This window comes from Sebastes fasciatus, chromosome 15 (genome assembly GCF_043250625.1).
Source record: "Sebastes fasciatus isolate fSebFas1 chromosome 15, fSebFas1.pri, whole genome shotgun sequence".
Taxonomy (NCBI): Eukaryota; Metazoa; Chordata; class Actinopteri; order Perciformes; family Sebastidae; genus Sebastes; species Sebastes fasciatus.
In genome coordinates, this window is record NC_133809.1 from 14,790,735 (window position 1) to 14,815,252 (window position 24,518).

Sequence of the window (24,518 nt, forward strand, 5' to 3'; positions counted from 1 at the left end):
ACACTGCCTTTTTGTACGAACAGGCTGTAAGAGCAGCTTGCATTCTGGTGTGTGTAGGCTAAGTTACATGATTCTTTCTTTGTATTGTGTAGCCTAGAGCCTCTGAGACTACTTGGACAATTTTTACAAACACAGTTCAACATGAGTTCAGTGAGGAGCTATAAATTTTAGTCTGAATTTTGACGAAATCACATGTGTGAATAATAAAATTTATGATGGCTAAATCCCAGTTAGCTGCTCCAGTGTCAGGGTCCTGGTATGCTGACTCACTGTCTCTCACTGGTGACTTAAATAGAACAAAGCCATCATTAAGGTTATTAGTAACACCTGTGCTTTTTCTAGTCTGACAAGTCATATTGTCTGCTGTGAAAAAAGCCTATGATATAATATATAATTTGTAGCAATGCCCTTGGAAAAGCAATACACTTCCGATATACCCTAACCTGACCTGCCAGCTGGTTTGTTACACAGAACCATCTGAGAAGACGTCATTGGAAATTGTTTGGAAAAGGGCAGGCACTTTCAAAAAATACATGGCAGGTGATTGGATGAACCATCTGTCAATCAAACTGTTGCTGAAACCAGTCCGGAGAAGAGCGAAAACATTTTTTCATGTTTATTATCTGGAAAAAGGCACTCACTACATTTAATGTGATCTGTTCATAAAATAAACTGTACACAACAAACTTGTCACAGGTCCTGGTCATGAAAACGTTAATGATATCAGATAAACAGGACAACAACCAGTGTGTGTAATTCGCCTTTAGAAATGCATGCAGTGCACGCTAGTGATACATTTAATAATTGTATTTAAAGAAGGCGTCGGGTAGTGTCAGTGCCTGTTTGTAAAAAAAAGTTCATATGGTGAAAACACATTTCCGTGTGAAGATGATTGACCACGTTTCAGAAAAGAAGTACGAAAAAAGAAACATGACATGTTTCGTTCATATTTTACAGTTCAATGGAAAATTCAACTCAAGTTCTTGGCTGATATAAAAAGGAGTAAACACAGATGCAAACATGCTTGATGAGCACAAAGTCAACAGCATCACATTCGTCAATTAAAAAATAATTTAAGCAGTCTGAAGACATTTTTTGATAAAAGTGAATGTCATATACAAACAAAAGTGTTTTCAACATGGCTGACAATCTCATGGCCAAAAGGTGATTAAATGTGTTGACAGTGTTGATCCATAGTGGTGGAAATCATTACTGAAACACATGTTGTTTTTCACAATATATGAAAGAAAGCAGTACTTTTCATTTGATTAAAACAAAAAGAAACATCATTACAGCTGTCATTTCAAGCTTTCAAGTTAGTCAATTAACTGCTATGGTTGTATTTTAATAACCATGCACAATCAAGGTGAATAGAGCTCTTAGTATGTAGTAGTTTATACCCCAAGGCTGCATTTTCAAAGTCACATACCATGTAGGAATAATTGTACATGTCAGGTAGGTAAATGCTCGTATTGTCTATTGATCCGGCAGAAACACAACCTCCCACCCTCCATTCATTTAGCATTGTAGTCCTTTAGTAGCTGCAGGCTAAAAATAGCCACCGCAGTCTGAGATGACAAAGTGGGGATCGATAATGTTTCTGAAGATGGATGACATGAAGCTAGCTCTCTGGATGTCCTGCCCACATTGTTAAAAAATAAAATTCAACATTAACAGACAGCCGTTGCCCAAGTGTCTCTCGTAAGAGTCGTCAAGGCCGAAAGACAACGGAGCTGGAAAGATAGCTCCTGTAGAGAGGAGAGTTCTTAAGTAGCCCATTCTACAGTAACATCCAATATGAGGTATTTTAACTACAGCCTCTTCTGTCTCTTCAATTTTTTGGCAACACATTTTCTTCCCATGGCTATGGCACGATGACTGAATTTCCTGGGAGCAGTTCCAATCTAAGCATAGGAAACAGAAAGGCACATTTATTGACATCTCAAAGGTCCATGCACTCTTCTTCTATGTCTCTGTCTCTTTCACTCTGTCTGTCTCTGAAGCACTCTTCCATTCAATGCCTAGTCGTTCTCTATGTCTTTGGCCTCCACTGGTGCGAACTCATTCAACTTGCTGCGCTCCATTGCGTACTGTGACAGGTTTGTCAGACTGGTGTTTCCCTCTTTCATTTCTCCGCTTTCCTCATCTGGCTCCCCATCTTCTTCTTCTTCTTCCGTCCTCTCCTCACCCAGCATGGCGCTGCCATTGTTTATGCTTACGCTCGCCCGTCGTCCGTCTTCGTAAATGTTCCTCCGTAAGTCGCGGTTCTTGTTGCGTCTGGCCAGCTTGGTGAGGGATCCAAAGCGCAGGTTGAAGAGATTTTCCTCCGAGGAAGACGCCGTCTGTGGCGATTGCTCGCTCCCCTGATGGTCGTACGGCTCACAGGCGCCCTTCAGCCTCAGGTTGTTGAGCTTGGTGTCGATGCTCTCCTGGGAGGACGTCTTGAAGCGGGCAGCGTCCAGGCTGGCGAACAGGGCCCGCTTCTCTGGAGAGAGCATGTCCAGGGAGAGAGCGCGCTGCTCCAGGCCGAGCTGACGGCGTTCCATGCTGCGGATGGTGGCGGCCCGCTGGAGCTTGTCATGGATCTCAACGCTCAGGCGCCGTCGCGTTTCACGGAACTCTGCTCGAACATTTGCCTTCCATTCGACTGCATGAGCTTTAATCTCCCCAACCTGTGACAACAGTGCAGTAAGGAAAGGATCAGAAACAGATCTGGAAATCACATGGGGTACTAATCTGGAGCAGCAAGACCTTGTGATTGTATTAAAGAGGACCGATCAAGCTTATTTTCAGGTGCACACTTGTATTTTGGGTTTCTCCTAGAACATTATATGTTCAAAAAACACTTTACTTTTCTCATACCGTTGCTGCATCACATCTTTTCACCCTCTGTCTGAAACGCTCTGTTTGTCTGTCTGCTTCTGTCAAATGTGTTACTTAGTGACATCACCATGTTACGGAAGAGAAGGCGGGACTTCAAGCAAGGCGTATCAGGCAGTTCAGGAGCAGTAATTCCCTTTGGCATAATCGGTCCTCTTTAAACTAAACTTTCTTAAAGTCCCTGAAAACCAATTACTGAATCAGCTTGTTCTTCATATGAGAGATGGGGTCTTGAATGATGACAACATTTTCTGCCAAAGTTGGAACAGTTTTGGATATTTCACATGACAGATTTCTGATTTTCTCACTGGTTTGAAGTGGGCAGGTTTGGCCCTCCAAGGGAAAAAGTTTGGGCACCCCTGATCTAGTCTATTCAAGCCCTGCACTGAGTTCATACATCTTATTCTCTGTCTTCTGTCTGGACTTAAAGGTTATAGAGCTTCATATTGAACGTCTCAAACAATAGCAGCCTGTTACAGAACATTTTGACGTCTAAGCAGCAATTAAAAGGCAAAATAAGAGAGCAGACACAAGGGGCAGAGGAGGCAGTGACTGAGTGACCTTTTGTTTTCTACCTCTCTAATGTAATACTGAACTGTGTAATTAAATGAGCCTCACCTCTTCTTTGGTCTTTTTAGACAGTACTCGAAGCCAGTCTCCAATCATGCTGAGGACCGCCGCAAAGTACGCCATACCCACCAAGATCCAGAACCAAACCATAGGCTTGTACCACTTCCTATAGTCGATCAAAGGGTTAGCACCTGGAGGGGAAGGGAAAATACCAACAATAAGTCATGATAGTTCGACTGAATAGTAATCTGTGACAGAAACAGCCAACTGTCGCGTAGCTCTACCTGCCACGTAGTCTCCTATTCCCACGGTGGTGAGTGTGATCACAACAAAGTAGATGGCGTCCAGTGTGGTCCAGTGTTCGATGTGTTTAAAGATGACAGCAGGGATGGTGACGAAAACAATGCAGCCAGCCAGGATGAACAGGATGGTGGACGTCACTCTGATCTTAGTCTGGCTGATCTGTTTGTGTTTTTGCTGAGAAAAACAAAACAGGAGATGATATTAGAACAATACAAGCGATGTTAGTGTGATCAAAAGGAACTGACAATCTATTAAACAAATCCGAAACGGGTAAACATCCCATTGAAAAAAATGAATAAAACCGAATTAAAACTTAGCTTAAACTTGCAACTCACCCTGAATATCCTCTCAACTCTCAAGATGCTTTTCACAAAGATGGTACCCAGCTGGTCTCCAATCCCCGCCAACAAGAAGCCAAAGAGGGGGATGCCAAATATGGCATAAAGGATGCAAAAGATTTTCCCGCCCTCCGTGCTTGGAGCTATGTTTCCATAACCTGTCACAAACAAGGAAAACATGAGGAAGAGGAGGAAAAAAAGAGTGAAGAAACATGGCAGAGAAGACGTGGTGAGGAGGAGGAAGAGGAGGTTGGAGTGTTAAGAGTATGATGAGAAGCAGAAGAAGACAATCAAGTCTTTCTTATGCAACATAATCAATTGAAGCCCATATGTTATACTTCTTAGTTCCCGTTGCAGGGGTCTGCGATAAATAAGCTCCTAGAGAGACAGGGAGATAACTGTTATGTCATTTAAAAGCTGGAGGTCTTCTGATATTTCAAAATAATATATCTGGACAGATAAATGAAGCTACTGAAAGCCACTGTTCCATGGCGTATTAGCAAATGCCATAGTTAATTAAATCTCTGGACTACACTATAACAACAGGTCAGGGACATTGTGATTTTTTTACCGCTTATATGAAGGAACATGCAGCTAATAGAGAAAACCTGAATGCACCAGCTTTGATGTTGGAATCATGGCTCCTATATGGGATTATATCTATTGTAGATGCTCAAAGCTTCAAGGCATCCAGAGGCCTTTCACTTTCCTTTTTAAAATAATTTTGATAAATCACAAATTGTTTGTCTTGTGAAAGAAAAGAAAGCCTTTTAAGGGAGAGACACCGACATAAAGTGAAACCACCATGTCAGCAGTTTGTCAGCATCCTTGATAATGTTGAAATTCACAGGTTGTTAAATCCCAATGTGCGTTGGCTTTGCATCATTTAGCACCGCCTCATGAGGGCAAAGGGATTTTAAAAAATCACCTGAGGGCAGCAATAAGAGGGAAGGATTTACATAGCTTTACAGAGATGTGTAACCAGAAAACACCGTTGATAAACTGAAAGGACAAATCCCTTCTAAAGCACTTCAATGCCTTTTGAAAAATTAATTATTTGCCATTAGTCTTGCATTTTCTGTAAAGATTCAAATTTTGCAATAGTGACAATGTAATATTGTTTTTTCTCTACACATAAGCAGTGTTGCCAAATTAGGTCAAATATATGAATACAATTATGAAAATAATCAAGTCAGAAATATTTTTTAAAAAAAATTCATTAAAATTTTTTTTTATTTTTTTTCATGAAACAGAGACATGAAATAAAACTCACATTACAAAATAAAAGCTGAATTTGAAATAAAAATGTCTATAACGGAATAAAAATTATATACAGTTAAAGTCTGTTATTATGAAAATAAGATTGTTGAAATTGCGTCTCATACAAATGAGTTAAGATTCAATTATTTCTTCAATTATTGCACCAATTGTTGGTTCATTGATATATATATCTCACAATTTAGTCATATAATCATTTATGTAATAATGTATTTTTTTTTTTATTTAATGTTGAACACTTTGGGCTTCCATAGTTGTCTGACCATGCTGGAAACTTTTATTTAATTGAATAAAAAGTGTTTTGTGCAGCTTGTGATAATTCTTTGTACCATTTTAGTGATTTTCACCGATCAACATTACACTACTGTCTGAATGAATCGGTCACACCTCTGTAATAATACCTTAAGCAACATTAAAACTTTACCTATGGTTGTGATGACAGTTCCAGCGAAGAAGAAGGCGCTGCCCAGGTCCCAGTAACTGGAGTTGTTGGATGTGTCTCCAATAGGACTCACTCCAGCACTCACAGCATCGATGGCATGCTGGAAAGAGAAAAAAAATACAAATTATAATGTTAATGAGGGAGGGGAATACATATTAGATGGAGAGAATTGAATTAATCCTAGACCCACGTCATAAAGCTGTGATAACAAGTAAGTGGATGCAGTTACAATTGATTCAGTCTGTTCAATATTATTACATTTTGCATACATTTATATTTACATCCGCCACATTGCCCAGCCCTAGATATCCAGAGAAGTGTTCACAACCTTTTTGGCTTGTGACCCCTTAAAATTAAGCAGTGTAGATGCATTTATCAGCGGGTTGCGACAACTATAGGGTGATTTTTCAGGTTTTATTGGAGTCGTAAAAATGTAGAAGAGAAGAACTTTTGCACATCTGTATGTCAGTAGGTGCGTAGGAGAAAACCTCAGGTTGACAATACAGAGCAAAAAAACTCCCACACACTGTCCTCTTCACTTCCAGTCAGAAAATATTAGATTTTGGTTTCACTACACAGACCTTCATCAGGTTATTTCTATTAGTTATTGGTATTGGTATTCAGGTATTTATTGAAAATAACCTGATGAAGGTCTGAGGAATGAAACGTTGTTACAATTAAAGTTTTCTGGAGCCCAACAACAAAACATTTTACGCAAGTAATTTTAGTATTCTGCAATACAGTCACTGTTTTATTATGCGTATAATCATTATAATGTCAACATATGAAAAACACTTCCTGTAGACTACAGTGTGTACATTATATGCACAAACATACAATACGAGATCTATTCACACTACTCAGTGTCTGGCTCTGTTTCTCCACTTTGTATGTTTTTAACACTTCACGCTGATTAAATCTACATAGACTTTCACTTGCAGCAGAGAGACCTTTATTGCTCTTTTCTTCTGCGTCAGCCTTCTTCTTCGGTCCCTGAGCTTTTTTCTTTATCCCCAGCTTGTCTAGGGAAAACATTAAGAAGCCACAATGCTCTGCGTTCACTGCATCATTATTCTCAATGATCTCCTTCTGAGCTCCATTATGTAGACCGTGAAAAGTTAATCTGCTATCTTGTGTTCTTTCTGAATTCCCTGTTTATGGGCATTTTGTGAGAAAAGCATTTATTTTCTTATCTCCGTGGGAAATTAATAGTTTGAATTTTGCCTCCGGGCTCAAGTAATCACTTCTGCTGACATGGAAGTCACTGCGAGGGATGCCTTTCGGTAATAGCTTCGGTGCATCTACCAACCATCCTGGTGAGATATACAAAAAAGTACAACTTCTTCATTCAGGGCAACCCCTCAATCTATCCTTGCAAGCTGTTAGTGAGATGCACGTCCATCCAATAAAATATGTATCAACTCTCGTGACATACATTTCAAAGCAGACAGAGTGGAGGGCCACTTCCACACACATCGCTGCACATGCCTACTCATAATCCTGCATGTGATTACCTCAGCTCCATCAGTGCAACCCCCTTGATGAGACAGATTTTTGTATCTAAAATTAGCCCATTACAGTAATGCTATTTCATAGGTTTTAGCAGACACAGCCACTATACAGGGGCAATATCAAAGCGGTAATTATAACCCAAATAGCCTAATTCTGGAGCCAAGGGAGAGCTAAAAATACCCTCACAATTTATCTGAATACTTTATGAGATGGTCTATTTTTGTCTCTCGCCTTTTTCACAGCCAAGTTCACGCTGCATTAAAGATGTGGAAAATCCTCTTTCTCCACGGGCACTTTTGAGCCACAAGGAGGGTGCTGACTTTGATTTGTGTTGCAGGGTGTTAATAAGATCGACGCATGGTGTTTTCGTTTCACACGGGCTCTCCTCCATTTTGATTGCACGGTAGAATCGGCACACAGACATTCTTGCAGACACACAATCGCTGCACCACCTCTTCTCCGCTAATGTGTGTTTTTCGTATTCTATGCTGCAGGATCATTAGAGAGCAAAGCTAACTCACTGTAGATCTTTATCCTCTCAGTGTGTCTTTCTACCCCACAGCAGGTGACGGCAGCGATCCAGCCAGCGTGGTGCCAAGCACTCTCCGCTGCAGCACTCTCGCCATCACTAATATCTGTAGCTTTGCCCTAACCACCTTGAAGCATTAAAGCAAATGACTGCCAGGCAGGAAGGACTCTGGTCCATCACAGATAAGGCTGATTCAAATTTATCAGAACTGTTTGTGAAGAGAGCGGAAGAATAACAAAATCCATAAAGTGCAGTACAGACATATTACATGATTTTTTTTAGCACAAAATCTGCCTGTTTTTGTTTTTGTTTTGGCTATTTTTTCATAATTTTTACTATTACCTTACAGTTGTGACTTAGGCTACTGTTTTTAAAAAAAAATAGAACACTGAAAATCCTTTACTCCAGTGAAAGTAGAATTATCACAGTGTACAAATACTCCAATATACTGCTTTCAAAATCTTACTTAAGTACAAGTATTGCACAGATGTATTAACAACAAACTGTACTTAAAGTAGCAGAATGAGAGCAGAATGACTCCTGTGAGTGTCATAATAGTATATATTATACCCATTTCCCACCAAAATTAGTGTGTATATGCAGGTTTTTTTAAACACGGGAAAACCCGCTAAAACAGCGATAGACTCCTTTACCACTGAGAGTATGCCAGTGCCGTTGCACAGGCATTTCTGTGTTTGTTTTTTTCCTGCTGTGTCATGTTTGACGTCACAGACATGCCAGTGTGTCAAATACTGTTTCCCCGTCAAGATGTGTTTCCCCCCTTCCTAAACCTGAACCAACCCTTATCCCTAACCCTAACCACTAAGGCGGATGCTATTATTTTAACAGGAGGGAAACACTATTCAAAGGAGAACAGGCGGAAGCAGGGAAAATGTCACTGTAAACAGTGAAAATGGTACGGTGGTTACTTATTTTTTTATGTCTGTTACTTATTCAATCTCTCTTTCAAACTCTCAAACCAGAGTTGGTGATTGTTGGAACAGTGGAAAGACTAACAAAGATGAGTTTTATTTTGTTTCTGTCGAGTTTGAATGAAGTGTGTTTTACGATGATCAGCGAGGAAATTACTGTTGTCTGACTGGAGTCTGGTGGCTTTAAGGAAAACATTTTAAATTTATGTTTTGTAAGTTAATAAATTATAATAATCGTTCAAATCTGTTGATTTTATTTATTATATATTCACTTCAGCACACGTCACATAGCATCGCACCGGAAAGGGAAAATTTGCTGGAGCTGATAAATACCCGTGACTACTGCAGAGTCATTTGTCACAGGAATAAATGCCAATTGTGGCCTTTGAAGACAACAGCCAGATGTTAGTGGTTTTTTTGGGGCTTAACACTCCAATTTATTAGGTACACCTGTTTTCACCTCATTTTAGCTACTTTATATATTCTCTTTTTTTTTTTTTTGTATTTAAAACCTATAGACAAATAAATGTAGTGGAGTAAAAAAGTGTATTATTGTATTATTATATACTGTATAGAAGAGTGTAAATTAGCGTAAAATGGAAATCCACCACTGTATCCACAGTATCTTGTGTTAAGACATTTGAAGACATACATTAAGGGTCTATAATGCACACGTCTGTACATTTTTGGTGCACATTGTGTCGACCCCTGAGGAGTCGATTCCTCATGGGCATTTTAATAAAGCAGCCTAACTTTGATAGTCGTGCTCAAAAACAACTATAAATCCATATATTTAAAAAAAAGAATAATAAATAAACTTTAAATCATGTAATTCATGCTATAAAAAAGACATGACGGTGTTGGTTGCGTGTCCTGACGTGGATTTACTGCAGGTAGCTCAGTGTATATAATAAAGTTTATTTGTAGATAAGTGAGTCATTAAAAAATGAGTCCTGACTGGTGTCAATAACAGCACGGCTTCACATTGAGCCAAAGTGTGAGTCATCCCAACAGCGCTGGAAAAAGCCAATTAGGTCTGCTGCCTTAGTGGGTGCACAGTGGGTAGGTGGACAGCACAGATACTTTAGCAGACATGAGGGGGTCAACAGACATGCATGGACACACACACACACACATTGTTAACACTTTCTATTGAGCATTACTTTACTATACATCGTCCTCTTCCGTCTCACGCACACACACGATGTACACGCACACACACACGCTGCCATTTTTCAGTTAACTCCTCCGCCAAACAGTTCGACAACAGTGAGTCACCACTGCTGTTTCGCCACAGAGGATCTTTGTCTGAGTGACAGGTTGACAAAGCACGAACGGACCGATAACAGAACCTGTGAAAAGACCAGACAGACTCTTTGATGGAGTACTTGTGAAGAAGCATGTCCCGAGGGCCTTTACTTGAGACAGCAACAAAAAAAAATGTGTCATTTGTCAGTTTGAGTTTCACACTTCGCATGACATTCGTTATTTTTGCTTATAGTATACGTTAAAGTAGCACCATAGTTAAGTAGAGTGATGAATCAATATTATCTTTTTTGATGTAAAGAAATAGTTTGATATTTTGGGAAATTCACTTAGCATAAAGACTTGAAACCGAGGGAAACAGCTAGCCTGGTCAAAGGTAACAAAATCTACCTACCAACACGTAATATGACAAGTTATGGTTTAACAGGGAGTTAAGTCACTGCTCCCAGCCAAAACATAATCTAGCACAACAAACTCCAAGAGTGACGAAAGACAAAGACGAAATGTGGTATAGATAGTGACTGTTGACTATAAGCCCCATAGATGTGGGTTAAAAGGGGCCTACTGCATCCAATAGTAGGTTTTATCATCTATTCACATGGTAGATTACCGAAAGAAGGTATAACAGAAGACAACAGCGACTACCGGTCTAGTGACTGTAGTAATTATGACCGGAGCAGAAGCGGAAGTCAGGCACTATAGTATAGACAGCGGAAAATCCACAATGAGGTGGAGGTAGTGGGTGATGGATGGGACACAAAACACAGGGCTTTCACCAAGGAGGCCAGGGTTTACATCCCATGTGAATGTTAAGTTTCACTTTCACTTTTGAAATGTAGTTATTTTAAGCCAAAACATAATGTTTTTCCCTAAACTTAACTTTTGTTGCCTAAACCTAAAGACGACTTTTTGTTTATGTTCAAAATGTAACATTTCATTCAGTTTTACAACGTGATAGAACATGTTGCTTTTAAGTTTTGCTCTATTTTTTACTACGTAGAGGACCCCTAAACTGACCCACATCTATTCTATGGTGCTTATAGCGACCAATAACACCTATTTAATGGCCTGATAACAGTCGAATCGGGTGCACAGGAGAAGTGAGAACAGGTGAGCAGGAGGTGAGGTGCAGAACTAATTATATAGTATTTAATAGCACAAGTATTTAATACTCTTATCAACATAGGAATGGGCAAATATGCTTGCTTTATGCAAATGTATGTATATATTTATTATTGGAAATCAATTAACGGCACAAAACAATGACATATATTGTCACAGGTACTACATTTAGCATAAAAGAATATGCTCAAATCATAACATGGCAAACTCAAGCCCAACAGGCAACAACAGCCGTCAGTGTGCTGACTTGACTATGACTTGCCCAAAACTGCATGTGATTGTCATAAAGTGGGCATGTCTGTAAAGGGGAGACTCATGGGTACCCATAGAACCCATTTTTATTCACATATCTTGAGGTCAGAGGTCAAGGGACCCCTTTGAAAATGGCCATGCCAGTTTTACCTCGCCAAAATTTAGCATACGTTTGGAGTGCTATTTAGCCTCCTTCGCACAAGCTAATGTGACATGGTTGGTACCAATGGATTCCATTCCATTCAATTAGGTTTTCTAGTTTCATATGATACCAGTATTTTCACTCTAGCTTTAAAACTGACCCGCTACAACCTCTGAAAGATCAATTATGTGGCGTTAAAACAAATTTGCGTTAAGTTATACTGCATAAATATATATATATATATACATATATATATATATATATATATGTATATATATATGTTTCTTTGTGCGTTTCATAGGTAACAGTTGGCAGATTTGTGCTATTTCTCGTGTTTCCAGTCTTTATGCTAAGCTAAGATAACTGGCTGCTGGCTTTATATACCATTTAGACATAAGAGTAGTATTGATCTTCTCATCTAACTCTTTGCAGAAAAGCAAATATCTCAACATGTCAAACTATTCTTTCAATGCATTCAATTTGTCAGGTGTAATATTGTAAATTGGGAAATTTCATAGGGGCAAATAACTGATGCGACGTGCCATCATACATTATGTCATGTGTCTGGATCTGGTCGTTAAGTCCAGGAGACGGTCTCCTCTGTGATTCAGCGGCTGCTACTAGTGCTGCTGCTGCTTGGAGCAGCAGGAGGTCTGCATCTGCTGGCCCGTGCAGTAAATAATTGATTCCCTCCGGACCACAGGTCCACATTGTCTCCTTAGGAAATACTGTCATTGATTTTTTTTACAAACTCATCATAGCACTTTTGTGGCTCAAAGGTTGAGCGTTGCAAGGGAAGAATAAGAAAGGATGGTTCGCTGGGAAAGAATAACAGAACAGACGTGGGTGTGGAGAAGGAGAGACCAATCCAATATTCACCGGAGCAATGTTGAAAAGGCCATCGTCGAATGGAGCCATTCTAGCGGAAAGTGGAGCACACCAAACGCCACGTTGTCGGTTCACTCTTTAGGGTTATTCAAAGCTCAAGAGAATCAGAGGGGTCCACGGTGGCACTAATCTTGTATTTACTATTCTGTGTACATGAGAAAAACATGAAAAGCACATTATTTTATATTTTTTTGCTTTCTTCTATTCTGCAAGATCTACTGTGTTTCCATATGGTATGTGTAGAATGCTGCTAAATAGGTACTTCTGTTGTTGGTTAAAGGGATTTGCCTTTACAAAGCCATAACCTGCAAAGAAAATAATATTGACGCAGAATATTCTTCTCTTTTCTTTCTCTTCAAAGGAGTGTTTGACTGATCTCAGTCCCGCTTTTTTTCCATCACCGCACTCCCTCACAAATCAAACTTTCCACTCAGCAAACTGCACGCCGACACATCTCAAATTATTTTCCAATACCGCTTCCAGTTGCACCTGTCAGCTTGATGTAGTGACCTTAAATCTCGACCTATAATTCTGGATGTGATAGCAGAGATCGGCGTGAAGCATGGCTATACCCTGCGTTATAAAGCGGCTGACACCATAAAACGACATGCACAGTTAAGTCATGATGTGATGGGGAATGATATTTTGTTTTCACGATCTGCTTGTTATCTGGTCCTGTTCACACAGGTATTGGTTGAGAATAAAAGCTTTTTACGCCACATGTTGAAAACATGTGGATTATTGCAGAGACAGCGTGCTTTAGGTCAGCTTGAATCAACCTCTGTGTCACAGTTTAAAGGGTTGTCAGTCATGTTTATAACTGACTGTTTTATCCAGGTTCACATCATGTGATAGATCTGCCACTAAATGAATCATTCTTATAGATGGCATATTTCACTTTGTGATCAGACAGGCTATGATGAAGTGTCATGTAAAGTATCAGGGTCACTCAGCTCCTGAGATCTAACTAGATCTTTCAAACCTTGAGTTTTACTAAATTTCTTGTTAAAATAGTAAGCTATATAACACCTTTTTTTGGTAGAAGAGAAACATGGCTTCAAATATTTCTCACAGTTAAGAAAACAGTGCTCTTGTGGCCGTGAGCTATTTCCTTTATTTAAAACGTGTGGGTGTTGTTAAAGCCTCACTCTGGAATATTATTCAATTTCATTTAATACATATTGAGTGTATAAGGCCTTCAGATACAACTCAATAAAGAGGCTGAAACACTAAAGGGGTGTTTTGAACCGAACTGGGATTTGTTTTTTAATGATTGTGGTGGTGATCTTAATTCACTGACCAATGTAGTGACCTTTTATATCTAATACAGTGAGGAGACACTCCCACCAAACAAATAACGCTTCATCCAAACAACAAGAAATGAAGATCTGCCTGGTTCAGAAGACAAGCTCAGGGTGAGGGAATTGGAGAAAGAGTTCAGAAGGAAGGCCAAGTTGGTCAAGATCCACTACACAGACATGGTGGAGCAGAAACTATCTGGAAATGCAAAGAAGGCATGGCGGGAGGTTAAACATCATGATGGGTAGAGCCCCCAAACCTGCAGTGATTTGACTGTCCAGACCATGACTCATTTGCAGAGCAGCTCAGCAGCTTATTCAGCCGGTTTAACAGCTGCAGCCATAGACTGTATATAGTGGACATAGTCACCGTAACGTCACCTATTGGTTTGACGATCAATCAATCTATCTATCTATCTATCTATCAATCAATCAATCAATCAATCAATCAATCTATCTATCTATCTATCTATCTATCTATCTATCTATCTATCTATCTATCTATCTATCTATCTATCTATCTATCTATCTATCTATCTATCTATCTATCTATCTATCTATCTATCTATCTATCTATCTATCTATCTGTCTATCTGTCTATCTGTCTATCTATCTATCTATCCAAAACAACCCACTGTACTATTGTAATAAAACAAAGTGTAGGTTGTTCACTACAATTTTTACAACAAAATCAATGTAGCTCTGCAATTACAATTTACAACTCTCCCCTCTGCAGCATAAAGGTCACGCTGACTGACGCTGTCCGAGATTACTTTTATGTACTGTTATGTAACATGTGCCGGCGTGCACTGCACAGCGTGTTTGTCAACACATGTGAAGTGTCACCGAGAATCATGGGTATCTCTGTGGTGACCTTGAAGGTATTAATGTGCTTCCTGCTGAAGGATGGACTTGCCTCTAAGTGTGCTCATGACATTTACCCATCATCTGTCATCAACCCGGGGGGGCAGAGAGTAGTGGGTAATTGAGTTCAATGTAACCCTTAAAACTTAGTAAGCTAAGTGGACTTAAATAGGGTAGTACAATAAAAAAACAAACCAGAGTACTGGGGGTTGACAATCATTTCTAAAATTTGCAACACATACTAGACTTGAAAAATGAAAGCAACAGGTACAGCCACTCCTCTGTTACAAACTTGCTTTGCTCCAAGTCTGAAGCCATAAATACACATTTGTGAGGAGAAAATAAGTAACAAGACTTAGCAACAAGAGTTTGAGCATGGAAGTTCATTCTTGACCTTTTTGACCTTGGTCTCAACTCAAAGGTCAACTTACTAGCTTTTTCTGAGCTTTCAGCTGCATGTCATGATCTTCATTAATGAATGGAACAAGCACAGGTGTCATCATCATATATTAGTATCCATATATGACCGCTTATTGTCCCGTGGCTGACACAGTTCCACACAGTCATGTGATGAACCCTGAGCTGTTCTATCTGCTGATGAAGACCATAACCGATTTTTTTTACCACTTGGAGGCAGCGGAAACGAGGTGTGAACACAACATTGGCATAGCATTCTTGTCACATTGACATTTCATACATTGTTATTATGAAAATATCAATTAAAGCTGCTTTAAGACCAGGCTAGTTTGTCATAAATACAAATAATCTTTGAAATCAAAACTGTTCTAAATGAGTCCGCTAAAAAGTCAAAATGTTTTACACAACAATAGAATACTTGTATGTATTATGTATTAAAACAAACATGACATGTTGTTACACGACAAGTTTTACATGGACGTGAACTATTCTGTAAAATTATGCAGCAGTCGGTGGACACCAGAATTGAAGGCTTAATTTGCTAAAGGGTGATCTGGTCATGAAAGGAAATAGCACCTAAGCCTTTCAAGATCATTTGACGAGCTAATGAAACCAGAATGTATTAAACCCAGAACCTCTAATTACCCCTGATAGCAATCACCATAGAAAACTGCTGCTATAAAGGTCAGTCCTCTGACTTTCTTCCTCTTATCCACCAATCAATTTGAATGACGCTCTGTATTATTCGTCAGATCATTTTCACTACATTTATCTTATCTTCCTATCCTCTTATATGTTCGGTGATGAGACGATTCAACAAATGCAATGTACTATTTTAGGTCTGTCTGAACAGCTGGAAGGAGAAAAGTCTGTTGAATGTGAATACCATGTCTCACTTTATCTAAAACTCCACCTTCAATCACTCACCTTGAGGAGCTCCTCCAGCTTCTCAGGAGTAACGCAGGGGTGGTTCGCCAGGAACGAAGCCTTCTCCAGAGTGATACTGTACTTCTGGTCGCTCTCGTTCGGCTGCTCCAGTGCCCTGAACGCCAGACCTCCACAAACCAGGTAGAGAACGACCACGATGAACACCGCCAGCACCGTCTTCCACTTCATCACCGAGTGGAGCGCCGCGGCCACGCCGTCACAGCTGCTGGCGTCCATGCTGGCCACCACGCTGGCAGAGCGGGAGGAGATGGACAGGCGCGGGAGCGGACAGTGACCGTTGGCCTTAGGTTCGCAGCTCATGGGGTTCTGCATGGTGGCCACGCTGGCCTGGACTAGACTGGACTTCGCCATGCCAGACTGGACCTTTTTGGGAGGGACCAAGTTGGTCTGGACCGCCACTAGGAAAGAGTCAGAGGAAAGAGATTAATTTATGTTTTGTTTAACTTTGTGTTGGAGGATACTAAGACAGAAACAGCAACTCTGTATCTTCTGATTTAGGCAAATGAAAATTAACAGACTGTTCTTGGCTGAAGGCCCTGAATCTGTTACAGACTGGATACGAAGAAATGTGAAGACAGATTGAGTGTTGAGAAAAAATTCTTCTGATGAGATGTTGTTTTGAAGGCGGTTATTGAGGCTTTTTAAGTGAGTTTGAAATGATTACACACTGTTGATATGTTTACAGATCCCTATGTGTTTTCTTTTGTCCGGGTCTGTGATAACCAGTCTGTTGCAATGCATGGAATGAGTTTAATTACAGTATTTCCTCCCACCTTTAAGCTTTTCATGTGGCTTGTCAAATACTATAACAGCAAAGGGACACTCGTTTATAAATTATTTCTATTTCACAAGGATTTGCACCAAAAAATAACAACCTTTCGGTGTTTCGAGCCCAAATTTGGTCTTCAGAGGTATCAAAATTGATTATGTACCCTTCCTTGGGAAGCAGAAATCCCTGCACAGGTTTGGACTCAGCACCTGGACAAGGACACTGAACACTAGTTTACAAGGACATAAACACAAGCTCATTACAGCCATTGAAAACCTATAGCCTCCTGCATGATGCATTAGAAAGTGATTTCCTTCCATTACTCTGAGTTAATAAATGGCTCTTCACAAAGCAAACACTGAAAGCTATCAGCAAAAAGGCCTGTTATCCGGCCTACATCTTAACATGCTGAGAATTTCTTTTGGGTTCTACACGTGATAAACGCCATTATTCCTGTCAAATGGAGCCTCAGACGTCCACAGCTATCTCGCCTCAATGCAGGAAACCTTGTAATCAAATTATTGTCATGAATGAAAAACCAGAAATAGGGTAAATAATCAAATTATTGTATGTATATTACATGGAGGTACATACACAAAAAACATTACATTTACAGACACACCATTTGCAACTAAACCCCTACAGTGTTGCTAGGTGGAGGTGAAAATTGAGTTACCCTTTTTGCTGAGAAGAAGCAGGATTCAATTTTTCTAATAGACTGTAAGAGAGGGACGGATAAGTGCCACTTTCAGTCATTGGCTCCTGGATGGGTTTTATAATAAATGCATGGGTGCTGGAGCAGGTCAACCAAATGGCAAGAAGCACCTAGGAGGCAGCCAAATTTAGATTCCTTTAATGTGTATAAAGCATGGTATAAGCTATTCAGAGCTCCGGCCTTCACCCCTCGACGCCCCCGTCTCTCTCAGATCAGGAGAGCTTGGCGTGCCTCCGAGCCATGGGTGGAGCCTGTTGTTTATAATCATGCAACTCTCGTTGGTAGGAATACCAAATGGATTTGTTTGAGAGATGCACTCTTTTGTTCACTGGAATGTGATTACTTACGGGATATGCTAAGTCAAATGTAAGCACACATCCCACCCTGATGAGTCAAGGGCATCCAGGAAGTCTCATTCGCTGATCCAGGAACTATGAATCCTGTTAGGTAATGCCTGAGTGAGTATCACAAGTGGATCAATAACAGCAAAGTGATGTCAAAAGATTAGGAAGGTGCAAAACTGCCACTTTCAATCTATAGTACATGCCTTTAGGGCGGTGTCTGGCTATTTTTAGAACATGAGATGAATTAGGAAATTAAGGCTGAGAGGTAAAGCAGCAAAAAGATTATAACCCTACGTCATCTTCTGTATTTCGTGTTGATGGATGCGGTTGAACATCAATGGGTGCATTAATTGCAAATTGGACTAAGCCCATAACTAGTGTTACTGAGGCATTAATTGCCTTTCATCTCATTTTGAGTGAAATGGAATAAATCAGCTCTATGCAGCCTGGTAGCGACAGCTATACATTCTAGGGCGGTTCAGAAAGCTGGATTTCACTGGCTTTAGTACAGCTAAAAGATAGAAAAAAAACTACAAATAATAAAATCATAAGTAAATAATATATGTGTATATCCAAGTTTTATAGAGGCAAACACTGGGATGAACATAATTTGGTTTGCATTTCAGATTTTGAGGCTGTGTGGCATTCATCTAAATCCTTTTCAGCCCACTGAATTTGCCTCGTATTGATTTTTGCAAATTAAATAAGGCCTGAGTGGAAAGCAGTGCTTTTTATCTGATAGTATCTGATACTCTCTCTCTCTCTCTCTCTCAGCCCTCACTCTCTGTTTCAAACATGTCTGGGCAAAGCAGAGAAAAAATGTTCACAGGAGACTCAGGTACATAAAAACAAATGGAAGAAAAAGGATTTTGATGATGGCAATAAAGTGTTGCATCAACCATTTACCTCACTGTTTATTGTGGCACAATTGTGGTGTGACACTTGAAACACTCAGTTTGTCAACATTTCATTATGTCAGCTGCATATTGTGTGTAAAAAAATACACTTTTTAACCACTGATGAACAAAATACAAAACTAGCAGGCTAGTAATGATAAACATGAGGGCATATTTTGGGTTGACACGGGTGGTAGGCTTTAAATTAAACTCACCAGCTGAGACTCAAAATCAAGTGTCAAGCCAGTCTGAATCCCATAAGAAGGCCAAAGACTTCCGGCAAAAAATAATTTCAAAATAAAACCTTTACTGAGGACGTTGCAAGTAGCCTAGTCTGTCTGTCAATCTAGCTATAGCCTATATCTCAAAACAAAATTAGAACATTTAATTTCAAGAACACCAAGCAAAACCCCCAGATTTTTGTAACTATAGGCCTAAAAAATATTGGCATTATGAGGCACAGAGTCATATCCTATTTCCTGTGGCATTATTTGGTAATAACCCACCGTGAGTGACCAGCCACGTCTATGAAAATAACCCATTTCTGGTAGTTGGAAAGTATAGCTTCATGCATAGAATGGCTGAAATAAGGTCTGCGGTTAACACAAGCTGAAGAGATTTTAAAGTTTAGTTCTACGACATATAATACACTAATAAGTACCCCACTCGTGAATTTTGCGTGTCTTAAAAAAAGCGGTTGCTAACAAGTGGCTAAATGAGACTACTAAACGTCATCACGCCGACTCGTCCGCCATTAAGGTACGTGTCCACAGGCTCCGTCCTTTCCACGCTTCCCATTCAATGTCAATGTAACCAGCCCTGCAATGCATTCTGGTAGCATGGAGACACGATTCGAGAGACGGACCCGTCACATCGCCCGCTCCTCATTTGCATAAAGGCTACTTTATGCAAATCAGGGGTGTCCGACGCGACTTGCCGCCTCTGGAAACTCCGGAAAAACTTTTAAACTAAGCATTGTCGATCCAAAATAAAGACAGATTCAGCAACTGCATGGTCTATTTCTTTTATAAAATGTTTTCAGAAACACATTTCGGTGAACTATTTTCATGAAATGAGAGAAGAAAGTTTCCAAACGAGCCGCCACATTGTTACAATCAGGTGTCTTATTGCAGCCCATCAAGCATCCAATGCTGGGAAGCGATAAAAAAAAAAGCGCCCCTGTGGACACGTACCATTACAGTCTTGTGTATACTTGTGTTCATGTGACTGTGGTGTAGTTTGTTAGCCTAACGTATAGCTTTCTACTTCTGGCTATTGCATTTTACGCTTCAAAAATCATAGGAGTGGTGTTCATTATGTGAAGATTATCCTGCTAAACAAAACATGTAAGTATCATAAATGTTTGTTTGCCACAGAGCTTATTTTCTGCAATAATCCAAAAGCCATCCATCCATCTTCAACCGCTTATCCGGGGTCGGGTCGCGGGGGCAACAGCTCCAGCAGGGGACCCCAAACTTCCCTTTCCCAGGCCACATTAACCAGCTCTGACTGGGGGATCCCGAGGCGTTCCCAGGCCAGTGTGGAGATATAATCTCTCCACCTAGTCCTGGGTCTTCTCTGTGGTCTCCTCCCAGCTGGTCGTGCCTGGAACACCTACTAAGGGAGGCGCCCAGGGGGCATCCTCACTAGATGCCCGAACCGCAGCTGGCTCCTTTAACTCAAAGGAGTAGCGGCTCTACTCCGAGTCCCTCACGGATGACTGAGCTTCTCACCCTATCTCTAAGGGAGACGCCAGCCACCCTCCTGAGGAAACCCATTTCGGCCGATTGATCTAGTTCTTTCGGTCATGACCCAGCCCTCATGACCATAGGTGAGAGTAGGAACGAAGATAGACCGGTAGATCGAGGATTTGCCTTCCGGCTCAGGTCTCTTTTCGTCACAACGGTGCGGAAAGCGAATACAATACCAATAGCCAATGGAAAAAATCCCATTGGCTTTTTGTTGAGGGAACCAGGAACTTCCTGGCTTCCTCCTTGTGGAGCACTCTTTTAGTTTTAACAACTTTCCATGCTTTTATTTTGACACCTTTTCCGGTTTCACGCTGGTTATTATTCTTGCTACCTTGACGCGCTTGAAGCTCCGCTGTGCCAGCAGCGTTTCCTCGCACAACTGAGCACAAGGAGGATGGAGAATAAAGAAATACCCCCCAACCGCTTTGTCTCATGTCAAGGGTCCTTTTTTTTCTTTTTTTTAGCAGAATATAAACATAGAATAAGAGAAAACAAGTACAATGAATAAGAAATTGTGCAAAAAAAGCCTGTGAATGCAGCCTGCTTGGTGTGATTTATTGTGTCTCAGGTATATATATCTCCATGAGATGTTGCTGCTGAGATTAGGAGTAACATTAAATCACATTTTTCACATCTAAAGTTATAAGACAATAAGAATATTCACCAACCTTGCTCTGGGTCCCAGTTAACTTGTTTCCTTGGGTTCTCTATTGGAAATTTCATCTTTATTTTTTGGTTCTCAATCAAAACGCACAGGAGAAAATTTTGTCCAATCCGATTATATAAAAAAATTTAGAAAAATAAGCAAAATCGCGAGGAATTCTCTCCCACATCTTCGAGACATGATGTTTTTGTGGATGTGGGTGTAAATTGAACGGAGGAGTAAACCGCATTGTCTGCCTCTGTGCCACCTCCTCCTCCTCCTTTTTGTCTCCACCTCGCTTGGACGCTTGGTGCTCGTCTGACTGGAGACAGAGAGAGAGATAGGCTACTTGAGACCCTTTCACTGAGCCGCAGACCAACCCACATCACGTCTCACACTCACACACAGTGGTCCGGTTCCACAAACACCGCCAGAGTGGGTCCAAAAAAAGCAATTTAGCAAGAACAACGAGGAGAAGGAAGGATGCTCTCTCCTCCCTTTTCATCCCTCAAAGATGCTCCACTCTCCACCTGCCTTCTATACTGTAACTATAGCTGGAGGAAATTCGCCTCTATAGCTTTGCAATCAGCTATTTTTCATTCATTTTTATAATCCGGTTTTTTTAATACTCACTCTTTGTGTTTTTATCCACCCCAAAAACAGGATTATCCTCTCATCGTTTGGCAACCGGCGACGGAGCACATGGTGCAGAGATGTACTACACCAAATCAGCAGCAGACTTAAAGCATTACATCATTCGCATGTATGGGAAACAGTGCATTATTTATGAAGTAAAGACAAGTCACCTCCTCCATCATCTCCATCTCCATCCCCTCATACCCCTTGTTTAAACTATGTAGTTTGCTAAATCAGATGATGAGGATGAGCATTTTAGGGAGCAATAGACCAGGATATATCAGATTAATTCTGTAGGCATATAGGTATGTGTGTAGTATAACTCAAAATATTGCACTTTTGTTGTGATTGTGTTGCCAAGATGTCCAACAAGTGTTGCCTGTTTTCAAGTTTATATTTATATATATATAGGGGTGGAAAAAAACATGCAAAACCAAGACAACGGTCCTTTATAAATATATATATATATATTTATATATATAAAAAAAAATATATATATATATATATAAAATATATATATATATTTATAAAGGACCATATATATATATATATATTAATAATATATATATATTAGTATTATATAATATATATAATATAATATATATTAATATTTTATAATATATGTATCAATATTATTATATTATATTAATATAAAGGACCGTACTCTTGGTTTTGCATGTTTTTTCCACCCATTCAAGCCTATTTACATTATGTATTTTTACCTATTTTCTATCCTGCCTAATCCCATTGATTCCCATTCATTGACTGTGTGAAAGTATACGCTTGCAAAGATCTGAAACATGCTTGAGAAAGCTACTTTTATTTTTGTCAATGTTATGGTACTGTAACTGCAAATACAGTCTTCATTAGCCAATGCATTATGTTAATAATAGTCCTTATTTTACAGTTTTAACAAACAAAATTGCCAAAAACACACTCAAAAGGAGAAAATCAAGCAGAGAAAGTACTTAAAATTGATTATATAAATAAAATCAATGGTTTAATGATGGTTTAATGAGAAGATGACAGGGCCAGCCATGAAAAAAAGAAAGAAACTCATGGCTGCCTAGAAAGTAAAAACACATAAGAAATCCAAAACAATCAGACATTTTTTATAGAAAGAAAAAAAGGTTAGCAGTGATGTAACATGTAACATATATGTAATATTTAGACACTCAGCATACAGAACAGTTATCCAGGGGGAAAATGTGGAGTAAAACTAACATGAATAGGTCTGTTTTCACAACAGAGACTTTGAAACACAAGTGTAACTAATACAGTTAATTAGGCCTCCTGCATTGCCTGAGCCATCAGTGATGTTATTAGTTCCACCTGTGCTTTCTCCATTATGAGAAACTGTGAAAAAGCTATTTGAATTTGATTCAATTGGAAACAATAAAGAAAACAAAATCAAGGGTTAGTGTAGCAGCATTTATTCTGACAGCAAAATGACATGGAAGTGTTTCGGAGCACAAAATGTTTAGGAGCATTATACAAACTGTGATTTTATGTCCACATCAATTTGACATATATATTGTCAAAGCCAAATAAAGATTTTCTCAACTCATCACGATTGAAAATATGCTATAGTCCCGTTTTACTCCTGTACAGAGAGAAGCCCACTGGGGTTTACAACAGGTTTAAAAACATGAGAAAACATTGCAACATTAGGTATTAATAGGCCATTTAAATGAATTTGTACCTTTTAAAACTGGTAATGAAAAACTAAACTAAGCACGACTTGATTTTAAGACTAACTATGCTGTTCAAAGAGTCTGTTTCACATCACGATTAGGTAATTCACAATCCTTTGTTGGTAAATGACGTGAGGGGTTAAAAGGTCTATCGAACAATACAAGGAACATGGCAGAATTAACAATATGCTGCTGACAGATTGTTGTTGATGCACTCAGTTGAATCAGTATTTATATTCGTTGCAGACTGTGTTTTCCCACATTGGTCAGTTAATCCCATTGCGACATTCTGTAAATGAGGTAACTTTGCTGGTTTTGGTTTTGGATAAGCGGTTGCAGATAATGAATGGATGGATGGATGTCCTAAAAACAGCACACCAGCAGGCTAATAAACAAGATAGGCTACCAGCCAGTAGAGATTTAGGACCCTGGGACCATGGATGGCACTGAACAAGTATTAATAAATAAATTTTTACTGTTTCAGGGCCCTTGAAATCTGCTTTCAAAGGGTCCTGAATTTCTAGCTACTGTCTGTTTGGTAAAAATTGTAATTGCACTTCAGTATCAGGAAAACAATTGTATAAAATTCAGTGCAGGTGCAAAGTCATTTCTGTGTAATCTAGCTCTTAATTGGTAAACACAGGGGCTCCAGTGTTCATGCCACAACACTGCGTTTTATGACCAGCGAGGGCAATATATATAGCCTGGCTTTTTCCTGCAGTTTATGGGCTTTTCACACTGGCTCCACCTGCCTCACCCTGTTTGTCTAACGTTCAAACAGTGGCTCCAAAAATATCACATCCACACCTTAGATGCGGTGCCTCAGGAAGTCCCTGAGGGTCATTAAGGACAACACACACCCCCACAACAGCCTGTCCTCTGGTAGAAGATACAGGACCCCCAGGACTCTCACCAGCAGACTGAGGAACTGTTTTTTTCCCCCAGGCCATCAGACTTTTAAATAGATAAATCATACGACTCCTTCTCACACAAAAAGTGCAATAAACAAGTGCAATACCTCAATCATATATCTTATACTGTATATACCGTATATGTTCTTAATATGACTGTATATGTTCTTAATATGCC

At 39.7% G+C, this 24,518-nt stretch overlaps 1 protein-coding gene across 2 annotated transcripts; it reads right to left on the minus strand.

Moving 5' to 3' along the window:
* Positions 1–602: 602 nt before the first annotated feature.
* Positions 603–21,859, minus strand: kcnk10b (potassium channel, subfamily K, member 10b). Of its 2 annotated transcripts, none has more exons than XM_074661172.1 (7): positions 21,733–21,859; positions 15,961–16,379; positions 5,794–5,911; positions 4,089–4,249; positions 3,735–3,927; positions 3,499–3,641; positions 603–2,672 (listed from the first exon to the last, which is right to left on the minus strand). In XM_074661172.1, coding segments are annotated over exons 1-7 (1,686 nt in total). In that variant the 5' UTR covers positions 21,734–21,859; the 3' UTR covers positions 603–2,021. The 2 variants fall into 2 exon arrangements, with proteins under 2 accessions (XP_074517273.1, XP_074517272.1); XM_074661171.1 differs by lacking the exon at positions 21,733–21,859 and adding an exon at positions 21,125–21,358.
* Between the last annotated feature and the right edge of the window lie 2,659 nt (positions 21,860–24,518).